The 22,717-nt window shown below is 37.1% G+C and overlaps 1 protein-coding gene and 1 pseudogene across 1 annotated transcript; both read right to left on the bottom strand.

Moving 5' to 3' along the window:
• Positions 1–7,829: 7,829 nt before the first annotated feature.
• On the bottom strand, positions 7,830–10,156 carry LOC138336479 (uncharacterized; annotated as a pseudogene).
• A 4,040-nt stretch (positions 10,157–14,196) lies between these two features.
• LOC138336424 (uncharacterized protein PF3D7_1120000-like) lies at positions 14,197–19,011 on the bottom strand. The gene is made up of 2 exons (XM_069285917.1): positions 17,421–19,011; positions 14,197–17,021 (listed from the first exon to the last, which is right to left on the bottom strand). Exon 1 carries the CDS (start codon positions 18,942–18,944, stop codon positions 17,424–17,426), a length of 1,521 nt encoding a protein of 506 aa, XP_069142018.1. The 5' UTR covers positions 18,945–19,011; the 3' UTR covers positions 14,197–17,021; positions 17,421–17,423.
• Positions 19,012–22,717: the final 3,706 nt, after the last annotated feature.

The following is a 22,717-nucleotide window of genomic DNA, read 5'->3' as shown; positions in this document are numbered from 1 at the left end:
AAAACACAATCATGAAATAGAATATAAGGATCGATCTACTCTCTTAAAAGCAGATGAAAGGGAGATAACTCTGATAAAACTACTTGCTGACCTACTGTATTGTGATGTTAGATGTATTATCAAAACAAACATATACTTTAATTCAATGACACCTTTTACCAATATATAAAAATAATAATTCGTTTTAATCATAATCATTACAACAGTAAAACTTATATTAAAAGATTCATTACAATTATATTTTCCAAAATTGTTGGGACGCTCTTTTGAGGTAATTTACACACTCATACGACGAAGGTACAAATGTCTGGCCCATAGTAAAACGTACAGACATCAACACAACACATAACAGAGGGGAGATCCTCCTTAAATGACATCAGCTGTTAAAAGAACGCCCACGAAACTAACAGTTAAACATTAGTAAACCAAACTAAGTGGCTACGGATCAATATGGATCCATTTTCTATGCACCTTTTCTCTATGTCATTTCATATGTTCTTTAAAAAAAACACGTTTACAAAATCTTATAAGACATAATTTAATTGATATACAAAATTATGTAATTTGAAAAGTTGATTGTAAATATCTGAAAACACATTAATTGTTGTTACCTGATCCTGGTAAAGTATGTCACATTCGAGAATCATCCACAATCGAATACTTTCAATGTCGCCATCACCAATATATCTACTTTTGATCGGATGCTTTCCTGTAGGACATTAGAATTGTATCTGCTTGGCTGGTTGATTAATCATATGTCCCATTAACAGCTAGGATCATTGAAGGACATAGGAGTGTTCAACTCAATCAACCAATTGTCCTATAAATATCACCCTGTTTCCGTCGATGAGGCATCAGATATGATATATCAATCAATAAGGATATGTAACAAAATAAAAAAAAAACAGATTATCACCGATTGGTTAAAGAGATGGAAGAAAAACTTGACTAATTTCTCATTGGAATCATTTATTTTTCAATTTGCTATCAACATGAATCATATTTAACAAAGTGGTATTTGTATATTTCGTAGTCAGCAACATTTAACTTAAAAGAGGTATGATCTTAAGAACATATGCTGAAGAATTATTTTGAATGTTACATCTTATCAAGAATATATTATATCTGATCTAGAGGTAACTTAATCAGACGGTTTTATATAGAATGAAGTAGTGCAGTATGGTGGATTATTATAATCTGCGATCATTAATTGACAAACAGAAGTATTACATAATTTAATCCAACATTTCAAGGAAACGTTTTTAACAGAAAATTATAAAAATATATTATGGAAAGATATTTCAGATGTCGTTTGTGATATTAAGAATCTTGATAAAGTTTCATACATTATTGATACAAGTTAATGCATCCTTGATTTAGGAAATTCACACAAAACAATAAAACAAGCAGTCTTGAAAAATCATAGGTTTGACATTGAAATATTAATATTAGGAATGGACAGTTATTTTCAAATACAGGTATTTCCATTTGCTCGGACTGACACTATATAATCTTATCAACCAAAATGGGATTTTTTGAAATTATAATTTTTCTATAACTTCCGTTGGTGTAGTGATATGTATAACGTGAATTGTGACGTCGTTCAGAACGACGTCAGAACGTAATGACGCAATGCTGTTTGTTTGTTTGTTTGATTTATTAACGTCCTATCAACAGCTATGGTCATGTAAGGACGGCCTCCCATGTATGCGGTGTGTTGCGTGTATGTTGTGCGAGGTGAGTGTAATGGGAGACTGCGGTATGTTCGTGTTGTGTCTTCTTGTATAGTGGAACTGTTGCCCTTTTTATAGTGCTATATCACTGAAGCATGCCGCCGAAGACACCAAGCAACACACCCCACCCGGTCACATTATACTGACAACGGGCGAACCAGTCGTCCCACTCCCTGTATGCTGAACGCCAAGCAGGAGCAGAAACTACCACTTTTATAGACTTTGGTGTGTCTCGGCCAGGGGACAGAGCCCAGAGCCTTCCTCACAGAGGCGAACGCTCAACTCAAGGCCAAAAGTGAGGCGGTGCAAAGGGAGGCATTAGGAAAGATAAGTCAGTTAGGAAGAAGAGAAAAGATAAGATTCTAAATTTAGTCGCCTTTTACGATCATGCAATAGGGGCAGCAGGTACAATTCTAACGCCCTACCTGCAGGGCCAATGACACAATGCGCATTTTTTTTGTGCGAACTTGCGTACTACTGGAACGAAAAACCCCAATTGTTTGATGTTATTCGCAACAATTTTGTAGTTATGATTTTAAAATGTTGAATATTCTAAAGAAGGAACATATTGATTAAATGTTCTTAAATGCATTATGAAAATTAACATTTAAATAATTGTATTGTAATTAATCTGTTTAGAGAGGGATAAGTGCTAGGTTTACACTATGTTCCCGGCGACCACGGCAGCCCCGTTTGGTCGAAACGTAGTGCGCCGTGGAATTTTGTCCGTTTTTAGGTCATCTGACCGAAGGTCAAGATGACCTATTGTCATCGTGTTTTGTCTGTCGTCGTGCGTCGTGCGTAAGACTATTTACACAAAAGCCTAATCCTCCTTCATCCTTAGATGGATTTCATCCATATTTGGTTTGAAACAATATTGGGGAAGGGCAATCATAGTTTATATAAATGAGCCTGGTCCGACTCCTAGGGGCTGAGGGGTGGGGCCCCAAAAGGGCAAATTTTCTTAATTTAAGCTTTAAAATCCTACTCCTCCTTCATCCTTGGGCTGATTTCATCCATATTTGGTGTGAAACATTATTAGGGAAGAACAATTATATTTTATATAAATGAGCTTGGTCCGACCCCTAGGGTCAGAGGGGCGGGGCCCCAAAAGAGCAAATGTTCTCAATTTTAGTTTTAAAATCCTACTCCTCCATCATCCTTGGATGGATTTCATCCATATTTGGTGTGAAACATTATTGGGGAAGGGCAATCATAGTTTATATAAATGAGCCTGGTCCGACCCCTAGGGGCTGAGGGGTGGGCCCCCAAAAGGGCAAATTGTCTTATTTTAGCTTTAAAATCCTACTCCTCCTTCATCCTTGGATGGATTTCATCCATATTTAGTGTGAAACATCATTGGGGAATGACAATTATTTTTTATATAAATGAGATAGGTCCGACCCCAAGGGGCTGAGGGTTGGGGCGACAAAAGGGCAAATTTTCTTAATTTAAGCTTTAAAATCCTACTCCTCCTTCATCCTTGGATGGATTTCATCCATATTTTGTATACAACATCATTTGGGAAAGGCAATCATTTTTTATATAAATGAGCCTGGTCCGATTCCTAGGGGCTGAGGGGTGGGGTCCCAAAAGGGTAAATTTTCTTAATTTTAGCTTTAAAATACTACTCCGCCTTCATCCCTGGATGGATTTCATCTATATTTGGTGTGAAACATCATTGGGGAAGGAAAATCAAATGTTATATAAATGAGCCTGGTCCGACCCCTAGGGGCTGAGGGGTGGGGCCCCCAAAGGGCTAATTTTTCTTAATTTTAGCTGGCCCACGTCCTGTTTTCAGGTTTCGGTCTCCGATCTCAATGAAAATTGGTCTATAGGGGTTTTAATTGATGCCAAACAACATGCAAACATTTTCGTAAAGATTTTAGTATTCCAAGATGGCCGCTGGCCCACTTCCTGTTTTAAGGTTTCAGTCTCCGATCTCAATGAAAATTGGTCTATAGGGGTTTTAATTGATTCAGAAGGGGGAACTTAAGGTGAGGAAAATCATATTTTATAAAGGACCGAGCTAAGACCCATGGGATAGTACGGTGGAGGTCAAAAATGGGAGCTTTGCTGAAATTTGGCTTTAAAATCTGACTCCTCCTTATATTGATCCTTGAATGGGTTACAACCATATATGGATGAACGACTACCAAGTTTGTTCAGCAAATGACATTTAAATATTTCAGAAACTTACATATTCAACTATGGTGTTCCTTGTATTGTTTATATTACCCATTAACCAATATTTTATACTATGGCGTTATAATTGTACCTGCTGCCCCTATTGCATGATCGTAAGAGGCGACTAAATTTAGGATCTTATCTTTTCTCTTCTTCCTAGCTGACTTTATCTTTCCTAATGCCTCCCTTGGCACCGCCTCACTTTTGGCCTTGAGTTGAGCGTTTGCCCCTGTGAGGAAGGCTCTGGGTTCCGTCCCCTGGCCGAGACACACCAAAGTCTATAAAAGTGGTAGTTTCTGCTCCTGCTTAGCGCTCAGCATACAGGGAGTGGGACGACTGGTTTGCCCGTTGTCAGTATAATGTGACCGGGTGGGGTGTGTTGCTTGGTGTCTTCGGCGGCATGCTTCAGTGATATAGCACTATAAAAAGGACAACAGTTCCACTATACAAGAAGACACAACACGAACATACCGCAGTCTCCCAGTACACTCACCTCGCACAACATACACGCAACACACCGCATGCATGGGAGGCCGTCCTTACATGACCATAGCTGTTAATAGGACGTTAATAAATCAAACAAACAAACATTATACTATGACTTTGTTATTTTGTGCCATGAGTCAGATGACCGTTAAGGCCCATGTGCCTCTCAATCGTTGTCCCTGTATTCAAGTTGAGCTAGGTCTTGCGAAGTTTTGCTTCGGTCTTTTACGGATTACGTGGCGAATCGTGGATATAAGGGAAAGGACTGTTCCCGGAGGTTAGAGGTTCACTACAGTTACCATACGGTCTACCAAGGATACCACTAGCACTATAAAAAGGGCAACAGTTCCACTATACAAGAAGACACAACATGAATATACCGCAGTCTCCCAAAACACGCACCTTGCACAACATACACGCAACACGCTGCATACATGGGAGGCCATCCTTACATGACCAAAGCTGTTGATAGGACGTTAATTAATCAAACGAACAAACAAAATACCACTACAGTCTCTCTAGGCCCTCTACGATCTGATAAGGTCTGCTACGTTTTGCACGTTTTGATCAAGATCTTATAATTTTTCCACTGTTCGCCAAGGCTTACTAGGGATGAAAGTCTGATGACGGGCTCTTTGGAGCAGGTGTATGCCCAGAATATTAAAATTTAAATGAAATAATCAGAAATGAAACAATATCTATTCCCGAAAATTTCTTTAAAACACATTTTAATTATAAAATGTATTAAAAGAAAAGAAAAAAACTGATCTAGATATGGTATAAATATATCATTATCATATATTCAATGTATTATATAGCACCTTAGTAATAGAAGACAGCAGTTTAATATGGCAAAGTGTTTCTACGCAAATCATTTTTTGTGTAATTGTTCTCAATTATCTTTTATGTATAGGCTTTCTTGTAATAATAGCTTTGGTATAATTTTATGGTTAAAATGTGTTTGATAATGATATTTCTATTATTCATTAATACAAATACTCCAAGAAGTATAAAATATGTACCAGGCCAATCAATGATACTCCATCATATATTGCTTGCAATGTAAGACCTAATAGGACGCAACACGAAGTAGCGCGACGGGCTTTCAACCACTGCAAGCCGTGATGTGCCTTGACAGATTGAAACGGTGACCATCCACCTTGGCTTGCCGTGAAAATCGTGACAAACCTGGAAAAAACGGGACAAAACGTGCAGCCAGTCTACATCAACCGCGATAAAACATGGAAAAAACGCAGCAGAATGTTACAAAACTTGAAAGCACCGTGAGTTGCCGGGGAACGTGCTTGCTGCCCGTTCCACCACGGACCGTCTGCAAGTTCTGTTAAGGCTTCATACGCACTGTTACGTTTTGCTGCGTCAATTCCGTTTTATTACGTCATGTTACGTTAACCATCTGTACCGTGACTGCCGTGGCAAATGTTTTAACAGTTTAAAAATCTGACACAGAATCCACGGTTATCACGCCCGCTCACATTTGTCTATCACGTCCTCCTGCGTTGTTTCACGTTGTGTCGTGGTCACCACGTTTTGTCCACGATGGCCTGAAGTGGGGCTGCCATGGCCTCCGGGAACATAGTGTTAAGCTAGCAAAGCTAATAACTTTTGCAACTCTACAAAATTATCCCTCTCTTTTTACGTTTCATTTTAAAAATCAAAAGCCGTTTCGGAAAAGTGGACCTTTAATGTTGTTAAATGGGTTTAAACACTATTTTGTAAAGATGATATTTGGAATGATTATAGTTTAAAAGGACCAACATGATGAAATGCGTAAAGTGACAGGTATATTTTTTACATGGAAGGTAAATGTGTAGCTTTTTAGTTCACCTGAGACGAAGTCTCAAGTGACTTATTCTAATCGCCTTTTGTCCGTCGTCGTCCGTCGTATGTCCGTAAACAATTTACATTTTCAACTTCTTCTCCAAAACTGCTTCATCAATTTCAATGAAATTTTGCACAATCCTTCTAAGTCATAAGGCCAATCAAAATTGTGAATTATATGGTCCCCACCCCCCAGGGGGCTGTTGGAGGAGCCAAAAGGGGTAAAATTGAATAAAATTTCAAAAATCTTCTTTTCTACTCACAGATGTGGTAAAATCAAATACTCTTCATAGATAGAAAGGTCTGAAGGTCCTTTACAAATAATGTGAATTATATGACCCTGGGGTCTCTAGTTTCCCCCTGGGGAGGGGGTTAAGTTAACTATAGTTTATATTGGGAAAACACATTTTTGAGCATTATTTGGTCATTTGTAATAGGAAATGAGTCAAATGTTGTCAGAATTATCAGTATGAGATGGCCATTTAATCATATTAACAAATTTTCTAAGACTTACCCCCAGGGGTCTTAGGGAAGGGGTCAAATAGGCTAAAACTTCAAAAAATTTCTTCTGACATTCTGGAAATGGTAGAATCAAATACTTTTCATAAATAGAAGTCTTAAGGTCCTTTAAAAAAATTGTGAATTATATGACCCTGGGGTCTCATGTTTCACCCTGGGGAGGGGGTCAAATTTATTATAGTTTATATAGGGAAAAAACATTTATGAGCATTTTTTGCTCAATTTTCATTGGAAACGAGTCAAACTTGGTTAGAATTATTAGCCTGAGAAAGCATTTTAACATCATATCCATATTGGTCCAGGCCGACCCCCTGGGGGCAGAGGGGCGGGGCCAAAAAAGGTCAAATAGGCTAAAACTTCAAAAATATTCTTCCAAAATTCTGGAAATGGTAGAATCAAATACACTTTATAGATGAAAAGGTCTTAAAGTTTGTTTTATAAAAATTGTAAATTATATGACCATGGGGTCTCATGTTTCCCCTTGGGGAGGGGGTCAAGTTTACTATACTTTATAAAGGAAAAACACATTAATGAGCATTTTTTGCTCAATTTTCATAGGAAATTAGTCAAACTTGATTAGAATTATTAGCCTAAAATATATCATTTTAACATCCATATCCGTCCTCGATGTCCTCGACATCCATATCCGTCCTCGATGACCCCCAGGGGGACCAAACAGGGTCAAAATGATTAAAATTTCAAAAAATACCTCAGCTCACAGGTTTGATGGAAGCAAATACTCTTCATAGTCTAAAAAGTCAAATTTATAAATCACTGACCAACACTCAGGCCCAGCATATAGTGTTTATATGTCTTTAATTTGTTTCATTATTTGTTTCATTATATATTCTAACTCAGGTGACCGTAAATGCTCACGGGCCTCTTGTTAAGTTAAATAATGAATTTTAAAAACCCTTGAAAGAATTTTCTTCTGATGTCCTTTACAAAACTATTGAGGGACTCTCACTCAGGAAAAACAGCAAAGGCAAAACGAATAGTGTACAATTTAGACTGAAAATGAACAAAATGTAGATAAATGTGCATTCTGTTATTTTATGTCTTTATTTCACATATAGAGGCTGTAGACGTGTTCTCGTGTACAGGGATGAAATGTTAATATGTATAGTTGTATATCAAGGGATTAGGGTTTAACAATGTCCGATTGATTGGATAAAACCAGCACCATCCGACATGGACAAAGCTTCGTCTGGCGACTGCCAATGGCACCATCAAACATGGGCAAAGCTTCGTCTTGCAACTGCCAACGGCACCATCCAACATGGACAAGCTCGTCTGGGGACTGCCATCGGCACCATCAAACATAGGCAAAGCTTCATCTGATGACTGCCAACGTCTGCAATGAACCAAATATCATAAATATCATCAATGGAAATGAAAGTATAAATTTTAATTTAGGATGAGAAATCACAAAAGATGTGTAGGCTATTTTATAGTGCTACAATGATTAACATTGTAAGCTTGCTATTTAACCATTAAATTAAAAGTGATTACGTAAATTATGACAGTTATAGGTTATATTACAAAATACAGTTTACACAAGATTGAACATAAATATAGATAACATTTGCTGGTTATGAATTTCTAACGCGCCAAAATCTCAGAACTTTCTAGACTTGTTTTAAAAAAAGTTTTACCGAAATTTTAAAATGATATAGATATGATAACACCGAAATAGTCTTTTTGTAGAAGGTTACGACAATGTTGACATAATTTATTGAGCTTCTTTGTGAAATAACAAGACTTACCTCTTAATACGAATAACTGAAAATCCGCACATTGCCGTCACTATCACCAACCCACATTTTATCGTAGTGTAACGCTAGGGCCCATGGACTGGCATCAATAACCAACAAGGTCTTTAATGGTTCACAAGATGGACTCAATAGTTGCACAGTGCAACTAAATGCTTCGGCAACTATAATGTTGTCTCGGGAATCAAACATGACCCCAGCTAGTTCAAATCCTTGCATCGTGTCACCGGTTAAAACACTTGGTCCTCTGTAAATTAGTTCGGGTGAAAGTTGTCCGTCAAAAAGAACCAGCTCATTACTTCTGTCATTTATATCATTATATCACTATTTGTGTATTCGTGCTGTTTACACAGACTTCCGATGGCAAAACAAAGATATTTTTCCCGAATCCATTTTTCTTGCGGCGCGTTTTCTCCTTGCCCCATTTATCATACCTTGCCAAAGCACATGTATCACTTTCTGTGACTTCATATTCGTTATCATCGCACAGTGTAACATAGATATCACCAGACGGACCTGTACATATACCCTTTGGTTTTAGGGGACTGGTATCAATCTTCTCTGTAATTTCTCCATTTGGTAGCTGCATCTCCTTGACACATTCCTGATCCTCTCAACAGAGTAGCCTGTTATCTGTCGTGATAGTACTGCCGTTAGTCGTGGTTCCAAGGTTGATGGATTGATTAATTTGTCCAGAACTTTCCGTAAGCTTTACACTGTTCCTAGCACTACATTTCAGAAAACACAACTCTGATTCATGACAAAACATGTACGCCAAACCATCTTTTTTTGAATGCCTGAAAGAATTCACAGATGATATATTTACATTTAATTCTCTTTTAATCGAACCAACAAAGTCTGACGAGGTATTTGCCTTCTCATTCCCTTCCTCTGTTTTTCCAGAACATGTATCTATATCTGTTTGTTCGCCATCGCCTGTACCTACAACAGTACCAAACATCCGCTCCAGTTGCCATACATTGACAGTTCCCGGCTGGAATTGTAGCCTCTGAATGTCAGGTTTCGGAACACGTGCGTTATCGGGGACCTCCGTATCCCTGGCGGCCATGATGACCTGCACGTAGTCGTTCGTCTTCTGTATCGCGGCCACCTTCTTCTGGAACATTTCTATCCGAGACACTTGTTGTGTCAGGGCTTGCTCCGTTTCGTCAATAGCCGCCATGGTTTTGTAACATAACATAACTTCGATAACATCACCATGTTTTACGATTTCCTCACCAACACGACTCGATTCTCGGTGATATTCTTCCCTAAGTTTCGATATATTTACCAAGTCAGATTTGATTTCTTCAAATACCTCCAGTTTGTCTGTTTCTACCTGTTCAAAGTGCTGACGGATAGACTGAGCGGCGTTCCGTAATGTCTGTAGTTTGTGTTCTGTATGGTCCTCCTCAATACAAACTCCACAGAGAAGGGGATACTTTACACATGACTTACACGCCATAATCACTGTCTCACCTGTGTGTTTAGTACACTCCATTGTTTGTTGGGTGTCAATAATAAACCCTACTTATGAGAAACAGTCCATGTCTTATTGATTACAAAGTTATATTCTATGTTGTCATTCAATGAATTCGTCTGGAGTTTGATATACCTAAATTGCCAACATTGCTATCTTAAGAAAATTATAGCCAGTTCTATAAAGATGTCAAAATTATTTTCTATATGTGTATGTTTTACATTCATCTTGCAAGTATTGCAAGGTACTTATTATTATATTCTAGATGCATTTCCCTTTATCTCTTCTTATTTCTCCGTGGTCGAGATATTGTTATATCACCAAAATTATATTGAAAATGTTAAAATACAGAAACAGTCTATACATGTGTATGTATACATAGCTATTTTAGAGCACACACAATGATACGAACAATAACGTCCTTTTATAATAATACAAAACGTATGTAGAACCATTGATGTCGTCAATGTTCTTGTAAAGGTTGACCGCTCATCGTGAATTGAACACCGACGACCATCAACATTACAATGACTAAAGTTTTTAATTAGTAAATCCACAATCAGGTCCCGATCTTCAAGATAAAAATATTAAAGATACTTTATTTCGCCCGACAAAATAGTCCATGACACTATGTCCTATATGGAATGAAGTACGACTGCGCATGCACCAAAAGTAAAACAAATTAATTTACATTATTTTTGTATTTAGAATACATTTACATGAGTAAACTCCTTTTGTTGTTTAAATGATGAGTATTGTTTATGCTCTGTCGGTGATGGAGCATCTTAAATATAAAAAATATGTTATTTTGAAAAGTTTTTGTAAATATCTCAGAAGACCTTGTTACCTGATCCTGGTAAACTGCCACATTCGAGCATCATCCACAGTCGAATACTTTCATTATCTTTATCACCAGCATAACTACTTTTGATTGGATCATGATGCTATCCTGTAGGACATTGGGATTGTATCTGGTTGGCTGGTTGATTAATCAGATGTCCTTTTAACAGCTAGGATCATTGAAGGACATACATGTACGAGGTATTAAACTCAATCAACTAATAGTCCTAAAAATTAAATGGCACAGAACTACACGCTGCCGCCGCAGTCTCATTATAATCATTATTTTTTAGTTCTTGATCATGATGACATATATATTAAACAAAATGAATAATTGTATATCTCATGCTAAACAAAATTGTTCAAAAGATATATGATCATAACAACAATGGTGGATGAATGATTTTGAATATTACATCTTATCTGTTTGTTTGTTTGTTTGATTAATTAACGTCCTATAAACAGCTATGGTCATATAAGGACGGCCTCCCATGTATGCGGTGTGTTGCGTGTATGTTGTGCGAGGTGAGTGTACTGGGAGACTGCGGTATGTTCGTGTTGTGTCTTCTTGTATAGTGGAACTGTTGCCCTTTTTATAGTGCTATATCACTGAAGCATGCCGCCGAAGACACCAAGCAACACACCCCACCCGGTCACATTATACTGACAACGGGCGAACCAGTCGTCCCACTCCCTGTATGCTGAACGCTAAGCAGGAGCAGAAACTACCACTTTTATAGACTTTGGTGTGTCTCGGCCAGGGGACAGAACCCAGAGCCTTCCTCACAGGGGCGAACGCTCAACTCAAGGCCAAAAGTGAGGCGGTGCCAAGGAAGGCATTAGGAAAGATAAAGTCAGTTAGGAAGAAGAGAAAAGATAACATCCTAAATTTAGTCGCCTTTTACGATCATGCAATAGGGGCAGCAGGTACAATTCTAACGCCCTACCTGCAGGGCTAAGATACATTATATCTGCCCTAGAGGTAACTTAAGTCAGACGGATTTATACAGAATGAAGTAGTGCAGTATGGTTTGTTGTGATATTCTACGATCATTAATTGACAAACAGAAATATTAAATAATTATACATTTTAAAACATTCTTGATACAAGTTAATACAGCCTTGATACAAGTTAATACATTTTTGATACAAGCTAATACATTCTTGATACAAGCTAATACAGCCTTCATACAAGTTAATACAGCCTTGATACAAGCTAATACAGCCCTGATACAAGTTAATACATTCTTGATACAAGCTAATACAGCCTTCATACAAGGTAATACAGCCTTCATACAAGTTAATACAGCCTTGATACAAGCTAATACAGCCCTGATACAAGTTAATACATTCTTGATAAAAGCTAATACAGCCTTCATACAAGTTAATACAGCCTTGATACAAGTTAATACATTCTTGATACAAGCTAATACAGCCCTGATACAAGTTAATACATTCTTGATACAAGCTAATACAGCCTTGATACAAGTAATTCATACAAAACACATACAAAACAAGCATTCTTGAAAATCATGTTTGACATTGATCTAGTAGGATTGGAGGGTTATTTTCATCAACACATGGTATAAAAGGGATGATTTTTAGCTCACCTGCCCGAAGGGCAAGTGAGCTTATGCTATGGTGCAGCGTCCGTCGTCCGGCGTCAACTTTTCCATTTAAACAACTTCTCCAAAACTTGGAGACCTACAGTCCTGAAATTTGACTTATAGCATGCTGGGATGAGGGGCTACCAAGTTTGTTCAAATGAATGACCTTGACCTTCATTCAAGGTCACAGGGGTCAAATAGGCTGAAATATCTTGTTAAGACTTCTGCTTCATAACCAAGAGGCCTAAAGACCCGATATTTGGCATGTAACATGCTGGGATGAAGGACTACCAAGCTTGTTCAAAAGAATAGCCTTGATTCATTCAAGGTCACAGGAGTCAAATAGGCTAAAATATCTTGTTAAGACTTCTGCTTCATAACCAAGAGGCCTAAAGACCCGATATTTGGCATGTAACATGCTGGGATGAAGGACTACCAAGCTTGTTCAAAAGAATGGCCTTGACTTTCATTCAAGGTCACAGGGATCAAATAGGCTAAAATTTTTAAACGACTTCTTTTTAATAACCAAGAGGCCTATGAACCTGATATTAGGCCTGTGACATACTGGGATAGAGTGCTACCAAGTTTGTTCAAATGAATGACCTTGACCTTCATTCAAGGTCACAGGGGTCAAATAGGCTAAAAAAAACGACTTTTCTTTATAACCAAGGGGTAGAGACTTGGGCATGTGGCTCTACATTTGTTCAAATAATCCTGACTATCAAGTAGGGGCTATTCTTTATAACCAAGAGGGCTAGAGACCAGATATTGGGCATGTGGCATACTTGAATAAACGACTACCAAGTTTGTTCAAATAAATGACCTTGACCTTCATTCAAGGTCACAGGGGTCAAATAGGTGAAAATCTTTAAACAACTTCTTCTTAATAACCAAGAGGCCTAGGGACCTGATATTGGGCCTGTGGCATGCTGGGATCAAGGGCTACAAACTGTGTTCAAATGAATGACCTTGACTTTCATTCAAGGTCACAGGGGTCAAATAGGCCAAAATCTTTAAAAGACTTCTCCTTAAAAACCAAAAGGCATAGGGACCTGATATTGGGCATGTGACATGCTGGGATCAAGGGCTACAAAGTTTGTTAAAAAGAATGACCTTGACCTTCATTCAAGGTCATAGGGGTCAAATAGGCTAAAATCTTTAAACGACTTCTTTTTAATAACCAAGAGGCAAAGGGGCCTTTAATGTGCTTAGGGATGATATAAATTCTTATTTACTCTATTTGTTAAGTATGAACCATGTATCATCACCAGATTGAAGGTGAGCGATTCGGGCCCATTGGGCCCTTGTTTTTATTTTCAATGCAGATAAAATGTTGTGAAAAATTACACATTCAAACCAACTTTTTTTAGATATTAGAGCTTAAGATGTAATTAATCATTTCATACGGAGTAACCAACACTTTTTGAAGACAAATACTTTCCAGCCCTCCAGTGAATCTCAAAGATGTCTATAAAAGTGGTAGTTTCTTCTCCTGCTTAGCGCTCAGCATACAGGGAGTGGGACGACTGGTTCCCCCGTTGTCAGTATAATGTGATTGGGTGGTGTGTGTTGCTTGGTCTTTGGCGGCATGCTTCAGTGATATAGCACTATAAAAAGGGCAACAGTTCCACTATGCAAGAAGACTCAACAGGAATATACCGCAGTCTCCCCAAACACGGACCTCGCACAACATACAGTGTACACGCAACAAACCGCATACATAGGAGGCCGTCCTTACAAGACCATAACTTATATGTTATTGGACGTGAATTAATCAAACAAACAAAGTATAAAAAGGCGATATTTTTATATCAATTTTACTAAACATTAAAGATGTATGGCCTGTGACTTGTTGTATTTTTGGCATAGAGAAAGTATTTATAGTGTTCTACATATTTTTCTCCGCCTCTCTAAATTTTAAACTTTCGATATTTACCGACTTTTGTAAAGTTCGCATTCGCAAAGTTGTTAAACAATTAAATTGAAAAATTGATTTTTAACGTGTACACGTTTTAAATAGCTCGGAAATATCCGATCTTTTCAGATCTGTACGGGTATTGCCGATATTGACCACGTGATATGGCTCTGGAGGTTCCGATCTATACGGGTATCGCCGATGTTGGTCGCGTGATGCAACTCAGTTTTCCGATATTACCCGAAAGTTTGAAACATGGCGTTTCTTTCAAAACATGGGATATTTCATGCGACATTTACCGCTATGTCAATAGTATTTTGATGCTTTCATGGATCTGAACCATCATATATAAGCATCCATATTCACATATTGTATGTTTTATGAGAGTTTGTGATGGTGAAAATTACAAGAAATACAATTTTAATATGATTTCGATATATATCATCCAATACTTGTTATGAATGTTAATGGTAATGATCTAAAATCAACCTCAGAATTCTGACAATAGCTTTTCATCAAGAATTAGTAAATTACATAATTTATATCTCGTATTTTATGTCCTTTGTATATACATGATAAAGCCGCTGCATTCTTTATAAATGTTCCTCATATATAATATTAACTTATTTTAGTGTTTGAATATAAAATACAAATATAGGCAATGAAGGTTGCAAACATCTGAAGATCAATATGTCAAAATCCTTTTACGGTACTACAAATTATTTTCTAATTGATAATAATAAAGATAAATGGAACATTTCGGATATATATATCTAAAACAAAATATCTAAAAATTGTAAACTAGGCCACTATGACATACATTTTCCAATTTTTCCCTTTTTTTGCAACCTTTTCTCAACTGTATCTGTGTCTGTATTAGTATGGATATATACCCTCAAGCATCTTCGTAATATTATGTGTAACTGAAAGACTTTAACATTACATAGATTTACTCATTTGTAAAACCTCCATTATTACAATGTAACAATAACCCAATTATAGAGCAGTCTCCATGCAACACATCGCAATTCTGAAGATTTACTTGTCTGTACACATAGTTCCCACAAAGATGAAAAACTGATGTGATAAGTTTTGAAGCCTTATTGATACAAAGACAACCCTCTGAAATATTTGTCTTAAATAGAAGGGATTAATAGTCGCATATATAATGATGAACATGTTTGGAAAAAGAAAGACACGCACCGGTAACTTTTTTTCCGCGCTGAACATACCTTTAATGCATGTTTATATAACATGATTGAGTAATTTATCGTGTTCACATATTTAATAAATGGCATGTAGATACATTATGTTATGTACAACAAATAAATACATAGCCAAACTTTGGTGTGTTAAATTTTGGCGCTTTCATGCCAAACGCCAAATAAGCCAAAATAGCCCAATGGTACAAGGTACACCGTCTAAATAAATCTAGTTTTATTAATGAGATGTTTAGCAACCAACCAAACTTTTTTTTTCTTTTGTTGAAAATTGACAATATAAAAATATGCATTTCATATACATAAAACATCGCAAATATCGAATGTTTGTGGCATGCTTGATTAACATCCCCACACGTACTTAAAGAATCCAGTATTCTGACAATAATCTCGTATATTTGAAAGTATTTTATATGGTCATGACAAAAATATCGTCACACGTGTTATATCAATATTGTAACATAAAAGCATACGTCAAATGTAATTTTCTCATCATAATTAATATTTTAAATCGATACACTGAAATGACATCTCCGAGCCGGAATTTGCCTGTCTTACATACAACTAGTTTTCGCCATTCGTCTGAAGGCTGATATTAGTGAACTCGTTAATACATTTCATACTTTATAGTCATTCATGTAAGATCCTCTGTTTAACTGTGTTCAATTAATAAGACCTGAAATTTCAATAACATTAAAGAATTATTACAAAAAATAAAACTTTCTTAAAAACAATAATAACGTAAGAAAATTTATATCGACGGCCCCACCAGACAAGTAAGTTTTTCAGCGACTCAAAATTATCACTCTCGTTTACATTCCATTTTAAAAATCAAAAGTCGTTTCGAAAATGTATTGGGCCTTTCATGTTGTTGAAATTTCGGATTAAACATTATTTTTTAGAGATGTTATTTGGAAAATTTGCGGTTTAAAAGTACAAACAAATGTGAAATGCGTAACACTTTACGCATTTTATAATTGTTTGTATTTTTAAACTGCAATTATTCAATACCATATAACAAGTAACGTTTGACATATAAAGTACATGTAGATGCTTTTTGTATAATACTGAAAATTGAAATTGCAGAATGTCCTAAGAGAATGTCCTTTACGCAAAACTGTTGGGCATTATCACCTCTCCTACTTAGAAAGACATCAAAGGCAAAGCGAATAATGTACAATCTAGGCTGAAAATGAAGAAAATGCAGATAAATGTGCAATCTGTGACGTCTTGAGATATATCTTATGTCTACATTTCACAAACGTTGTAAAGACTGTATACATGTTCCTGTGGAGGTAATGATAATGTTGAGTTGTATATCAAGGATATAACTCAGTCAGGATTTTACAATTAATGTCCGATTCCTTGGATAAAACCAAAACCTTCCGACAAGGGCAAAGCTTCGTCTGGGGACTACCGACGTCTGCAATGGACCAAATATCAATATTATCAATGGAAATGAAAGTATACATTTTAATATAAGATGAAAATTTCTAAAAGGTGTCTAGGCTATTTTATAGTGCTTCAGTGATTTACAGTGTAAGCTTGCTATTTAACCATTATATTAAAAGTGATTACGTAAATAATGACAGTTATAGGTTATATTACAAAATACAGTTTACATACGATTGAATATAAAGATAGATAACATTTGCTGGTTAAGAATTTCTAACGCGCCAAAATCTCAGAACTTTCTAGACTTGTCTTAAAAAAAGTTTTAACGAAATTTTGATATGATAACACCGAAATAGCCTTTATGTAGAAGGTTACGACAATGTTGATATAATTTATTGAGCTTCTTTGTGAAAATAACAAGACTTACCTCTTAATACGAGTACCTGAAAATCCGCACATTGCCTTTATGATCACCAACCCACACTTTATCGTCGTGCAACGCAAGGGCCCTTGGACTGGCATCAGTAACAAGCAATGTCTTTAATGGTTCACAAGATGGACTCAAAAGTTGAACAGTGCGACTAAATGCTTCAGCAACTAAAATGTTATCTCTGGAATCAAACATGACCCCAGATAGTTCAAATCCTTCCATCGTGTCACCGGTTAAAACACTTGGTCCTCTGTAAATTAGTTCGGGTGAAAGTTGTCCGTCAAAAAGAACCAGCTCACTACGTCTGCGATTTATATCATTGATGACCGCTATTTGTGTATTTGCGCTGTTTACACAGACTTCCAATGGCAAAACAAAGATATTGTTACCATATGCATCATTCTGACGGCGCGTTTTCTCTCGGCCCCGTTTACCATACCTCGCCAAAGCACGTGTGCTGCTTTCTGTGACTTCATATTCAGTATTATCGCATAGTGTAACATATATGTCACCATACGGACCTGTACATATACACTTTGGTGTTAGGGGACTGGTATCAATCTTCTCTGTAATTTCTCCATTTGGTAGCTGCATCTCCTTGACACAGTTCTGATGGGTACAACAGAAAAGTAGCCGGTTATCTTTCGTGACTGTAAAGCCGTTAGTCGTGGTTCCAAGGTTGATGGATTGTTTAATTTGTCCAGAACTGTCCGAAAGCTTTACACTGTTCCTAGCACTACATTTCAGGAAGCACAACTCTGATTCATGACAAAACATGTACGCCAAACCATGTGTTTGCGAATGGCTGAAAGAATTCACAGACGATATATTTACATTTAATTCTCTTTTAATCGAACCAACAAAGTCTGACGAGGTATTGGCCTTCTCTTCTCCTTTCTCTGTTTTTCCATCACATGTACCTGCAACAGTACCAAACATTCGCTCCAGTTGCCATGCATTGACAGTTCCCGTCTGGAATTGTAGCCTATGTATGTCGGGTCTCGGAACACGTGCGGTATCGGGGACCTCCGTATCCCTGCCGGCCACGATGACCTCCACGTAGTCGTTCATCTTCTGTATCTCGGCCACCTTCTTCTGGAACATTTCTATCCGAGACACTTGTTGTGTCAGGGCTTGCTCCGTTTCGTCAATAGAAGCCATGTTTTTATCGAACTCGGTTTTACGTTTCTCTTCTACTTCCTTGTTGACTTTGTCAACCTCACCTTTTATAACATCAACATGTTTTACGATTTCCTCACCAACACGACTCGATTCTTGGTGACATTCTTCCCTAAGTTTCGATATATTTACCAAGTCAGATTTGATTTCTTCAAATACCTCCAGTTTGTCTGTTTCTACCTGTTCAAAGTGTTGACGGATAGACTGAGCGGCGCTCCGTAATGTCTGTAGTTTGTGTTCTGTATGGTCCTCCTCAATACAAACTCCACAGAGAAGGGGATACTTTACACATGACTGGCATACCATGAAAATCTTTTCGTTTTGATGACTGGTACATTCCATCGTGTAAAAATGATGTTCAAGTAAATGCAAAATATTGATGTCTGTACTTTGTGATCAGTCTAGTTTTTGAACGTTCGAATATAAATATAACTCTAGTTGATAACTACTCAAATTTATCTTTATATGTCTATATATCGCTTATAACAAGGTAATATTAATGATAAGATGTAGATATAACTTAAAGGGATATTTCAATGACGCTAGTTCTATAGATTCATATCTATATGCATTTATATTTATATGGATGTGTACAGTTGAAATATCAAATTCATCGTATAACTTCCGTGTTTTTTTCCATTCAATAAAGGCATATCATCAATTTTATTTATTACACACGTGTAATATAACCTGCATTGTGCGTAAAATAAATTTTCACCTTCTCATGTCGATTTTTCGGCGGCATGCTTCAGTGATATAGCACTATAAAAAGGGCAACAGTACCACTATACATGAAGCCACATGAATATACCGCAGTCTCCCAATACACGCACCTCGCACAACATACACGCAACACACCACATACATGGGAGGCCTAATGGGAGGCCCCACTGTTTTCTCGTCTGCCAGGTGAACGTTGAGTAAATTGCAAAGCTTTTTAAATTCTCCCCATAGCCTCGGAACAGTGAGGTGTATATATCCCCCCATCGAAGAAAAAGTCATCCAAGTAATGTAACGACTGTCCCTGGGGTCCTTTTGACGCCCCTTCTATAAAACAAAAAAAAATTCAGAAAGTGCACAGCTTATACTGACCCCAATAGGAAGGCATTTATCAAAGCATATCAAACCATCCAGGTGAAAACCTAACTGATCCTAATCCCCTGGGGAGACTGGTAATAACCTCAAAGCAGACTTAATGTCCATTTTAGCTAACAACGCACTCCTATCTAACCACTGAACTAACGCTACTGCATCATCTATACTAGAGTATTTGACGAAGCATGCATTCACATCAATGAAATAACTAACCGAGTTGTCTGCAGGATATGAGAGATGGTTACCATTCTAAAATCCCATCCTTCTTAGGAACCAAGCCTCGTGGAGAAATACGCAATGTTAGCAGTGGCGGAGTATTGAAAGGACCATTTATCCTATCAGCTAACAATTTTTATTTTGGCCCTGGCTATTTCTAAATTCCTATTTATACTTTTTTTAATGTCCAAAAGATGGACTGCGCGGACCACAATATAGAAGTGGGAAACCCCACCTAAAACCATCTAACAATTCCCTAGCAATGTCATAATGGGTGTAATTCTGCAATAGCTTTGTTAACTGATCAAGGTTTATTGGGGATTTCCCAATGAATATAACGAACCACACCCTGGATTGGAATTAGTTTTTTTGTTCCCATTTGAGGACTTTTGCCTTCACTGTGTTTGGAGGTGTTGACCATTTACTGAACAGGCATGTCGAAATCTACACCTAGCCTCAAATGTGCAGTGTCCCCTTATATATTGCCAACATTCTGTATTGGTTCGAAAACTATCAGACTGGGTTTTGCATTTAAAACCCTCGTTGCTAGTTGCCTGGGAGCTACTGTCATGGGGGTATCATTACCTCATCTTTGCTGATCTACAGGGGCAAGTAGCCAATGATGAACCTTCTTCATTCTATATTGTCCATCGTAGTTGACCAATGAGCCCCATCTGTTTGCTGCAAGCCTCGTGTATTTTAACCATTCCTGAGCCTTACCTGGATATTATTCTAATAGAATGCACGTAAATATCATAAAGGCGCTATTCCAAACCCGGATGCTATAAATTGTCCTTGCCTCGAGGTGTTTTTTCTGACACCAATCTTGCATTTTTGAATACAATTTCGTCCCCCAGCCTGATCCATTTCTCTCTCAAGATCCCTAGCGGACTTCAACAGCATTCCCAAACCTATAAATTCCCCCGCCCACATTTTCTCTTTCAATTTTAAGGGAACGTGCTCTCCTATCCCACCAAAAAACACTGACAAACGGTACCGGGCTTTAAAGGCAGTCTGGGTCCGTTACCCACTCTACAGCAAATTCATTACACTCACTACTACTCGACCCCGCCATATTACCTGATGGCCCGGCTTGTGGTTCATCATGTTCAGCCGTTGATGGTCCAGCAATCGGCTCTTTGTTTCTCGTAGCCTTACTAGCCCCATGTGGTTCTGTCTGCACTTCGACGTCGGAATTATCATTAACATAACTCATCCGGCGAAAATCTCTTCGAAGCGCGTCTTGGGTGTTTTCCTCGGAGCCTCGCCTTTCCTGTGTGTTTCTGAGATATTCCAATATCCAAAAAGAGGTTGATGGGTGAAAAATTAAGACGATTTCGCTGGCTTGCTGATGGAGAAAAAAACGTTGCCCTACAGATATGGCTGTCCGGCTACAAAGGCCGGAAATGAAGATCGTTTAGATCATTTATCATATATGAAATGATAAATACAGTTACTTTGACGGTTATGGTCTGGTGGTCTAATACCACATCAAGAGTTCAAAATGTCAAGAAATGTCTGGGTTTTACGTCAGTATGATAATTCACTGAAGAATATAACATATTCTGAAAATTGATTGCTACCGGAGTTCCTAATGGACACTCATCCCACAGCTATGCCACATTCTTTTAGACTGGATCAGGAGTTCGGCCTGATACAGAAGCTTAAAACAATAATTTACCAAATAAATATTTTGCCATCATGAATTTTAAAGAAATTCATGACAAGATAAATACAAAAATAGAATCACTTTACCAATTAAACTATGACCTTGGAAATAGCTTAATGACAAAATATTAATTACTTTAAGATATAATTACAATATAAAAATGCAAACCCTGGAATAATTGCAAAATTGCATACAAACTTATCGTATTATATATAGATGCTATGCTGAATATAAAAAAACTATAAAAAAAAATATACAATTAACTGGTCTGTCTCCTTGTCAGCTAAACCTTACTCAGGTAAAAATTGGCACCAGTCCTTCACGTGCACACACAGGTGAATAGTAATCATATGCAGACACAGATTCATTCAAAGCCCTTTCACCATCTCTCCCTCTGGACAGCACACACGTGATAGTTTTGGATCCTAATACATGTAATATATAATGGTATGTAACATACAATTAAACCAAATATATATACCCTATTACATAAAATATCTAGTGAAAACAATCACATATATCTATACTCTGTTACATGATCAATATCGAAATACATGCTTATGAAAATATTTGAAATGGATTGAAATGGTGTACTTTTCGTTGTATATTCCGTTTTATCGATAGGAATATTTTATCTTTGTTATTTTTTAATCGGTTGTTCGCGGCAACACACCAGACGTTGCAAGTGACTATAGAAATGTGAATATAAGCATACCATCGGCTATGCTAGAAAACCAAATGTATCGCACACACCATTGCATATCAAAAATATGACAACCAATGCTTAAAAAATTGGTACTTGACAGAATTATGGTTTTAGTGATACGGTCCGAATCTCAACTAATCGATTGATTGGTCATCTGGCGGAACATTCCAAACAAGAAAAAACAAGGGCAATTTTTTTCCAAATATATATTTTATTTCATCATATATAATATTCCAACATGTGATATATTAATACATATCCAAATCCAAAGTCAGCTATTTGTATATAAGATTACTACAGTACTATACTTATATATCCATACAAGCATGTGGAAGTCTTAAATTCATACAGAAAAAGATATTTTGCTTAATTTCCTATTGAATTAAATCTATAATAAAGTTTCTAATTTTCTCTTCTTTTTACAGTGTA

Source organism: Argopecten irradians, chromosome 12 (genome assembly GCF_041381155.1).
Source record: "Argopecten irradians isolate NY chromosome 12, Ai_NY, whole genome shotgun sequence".
Classification (NCBI taxonomy): domain Eukaryota; kingdom Metazoa; phylum Mollusca; class Bivalvia; order Pectinida; family Pectinidae; genus Argopecten; species Argopecten irradians.
The sequence above is the reverse complement of the archived record's forward strand: the minus strand, read 5'-3'. Positions and strand labels throughout refer to the sequence as shown.

Coding starts and splice junctions, on each gene's coding strand:
- LOC138336424 (XM_069285917.1), bottom strand. CDS start 18,944: ATGGAATGTACCAGTCATCAAAACGAAAAGATTTTCATGGTATGCCAG.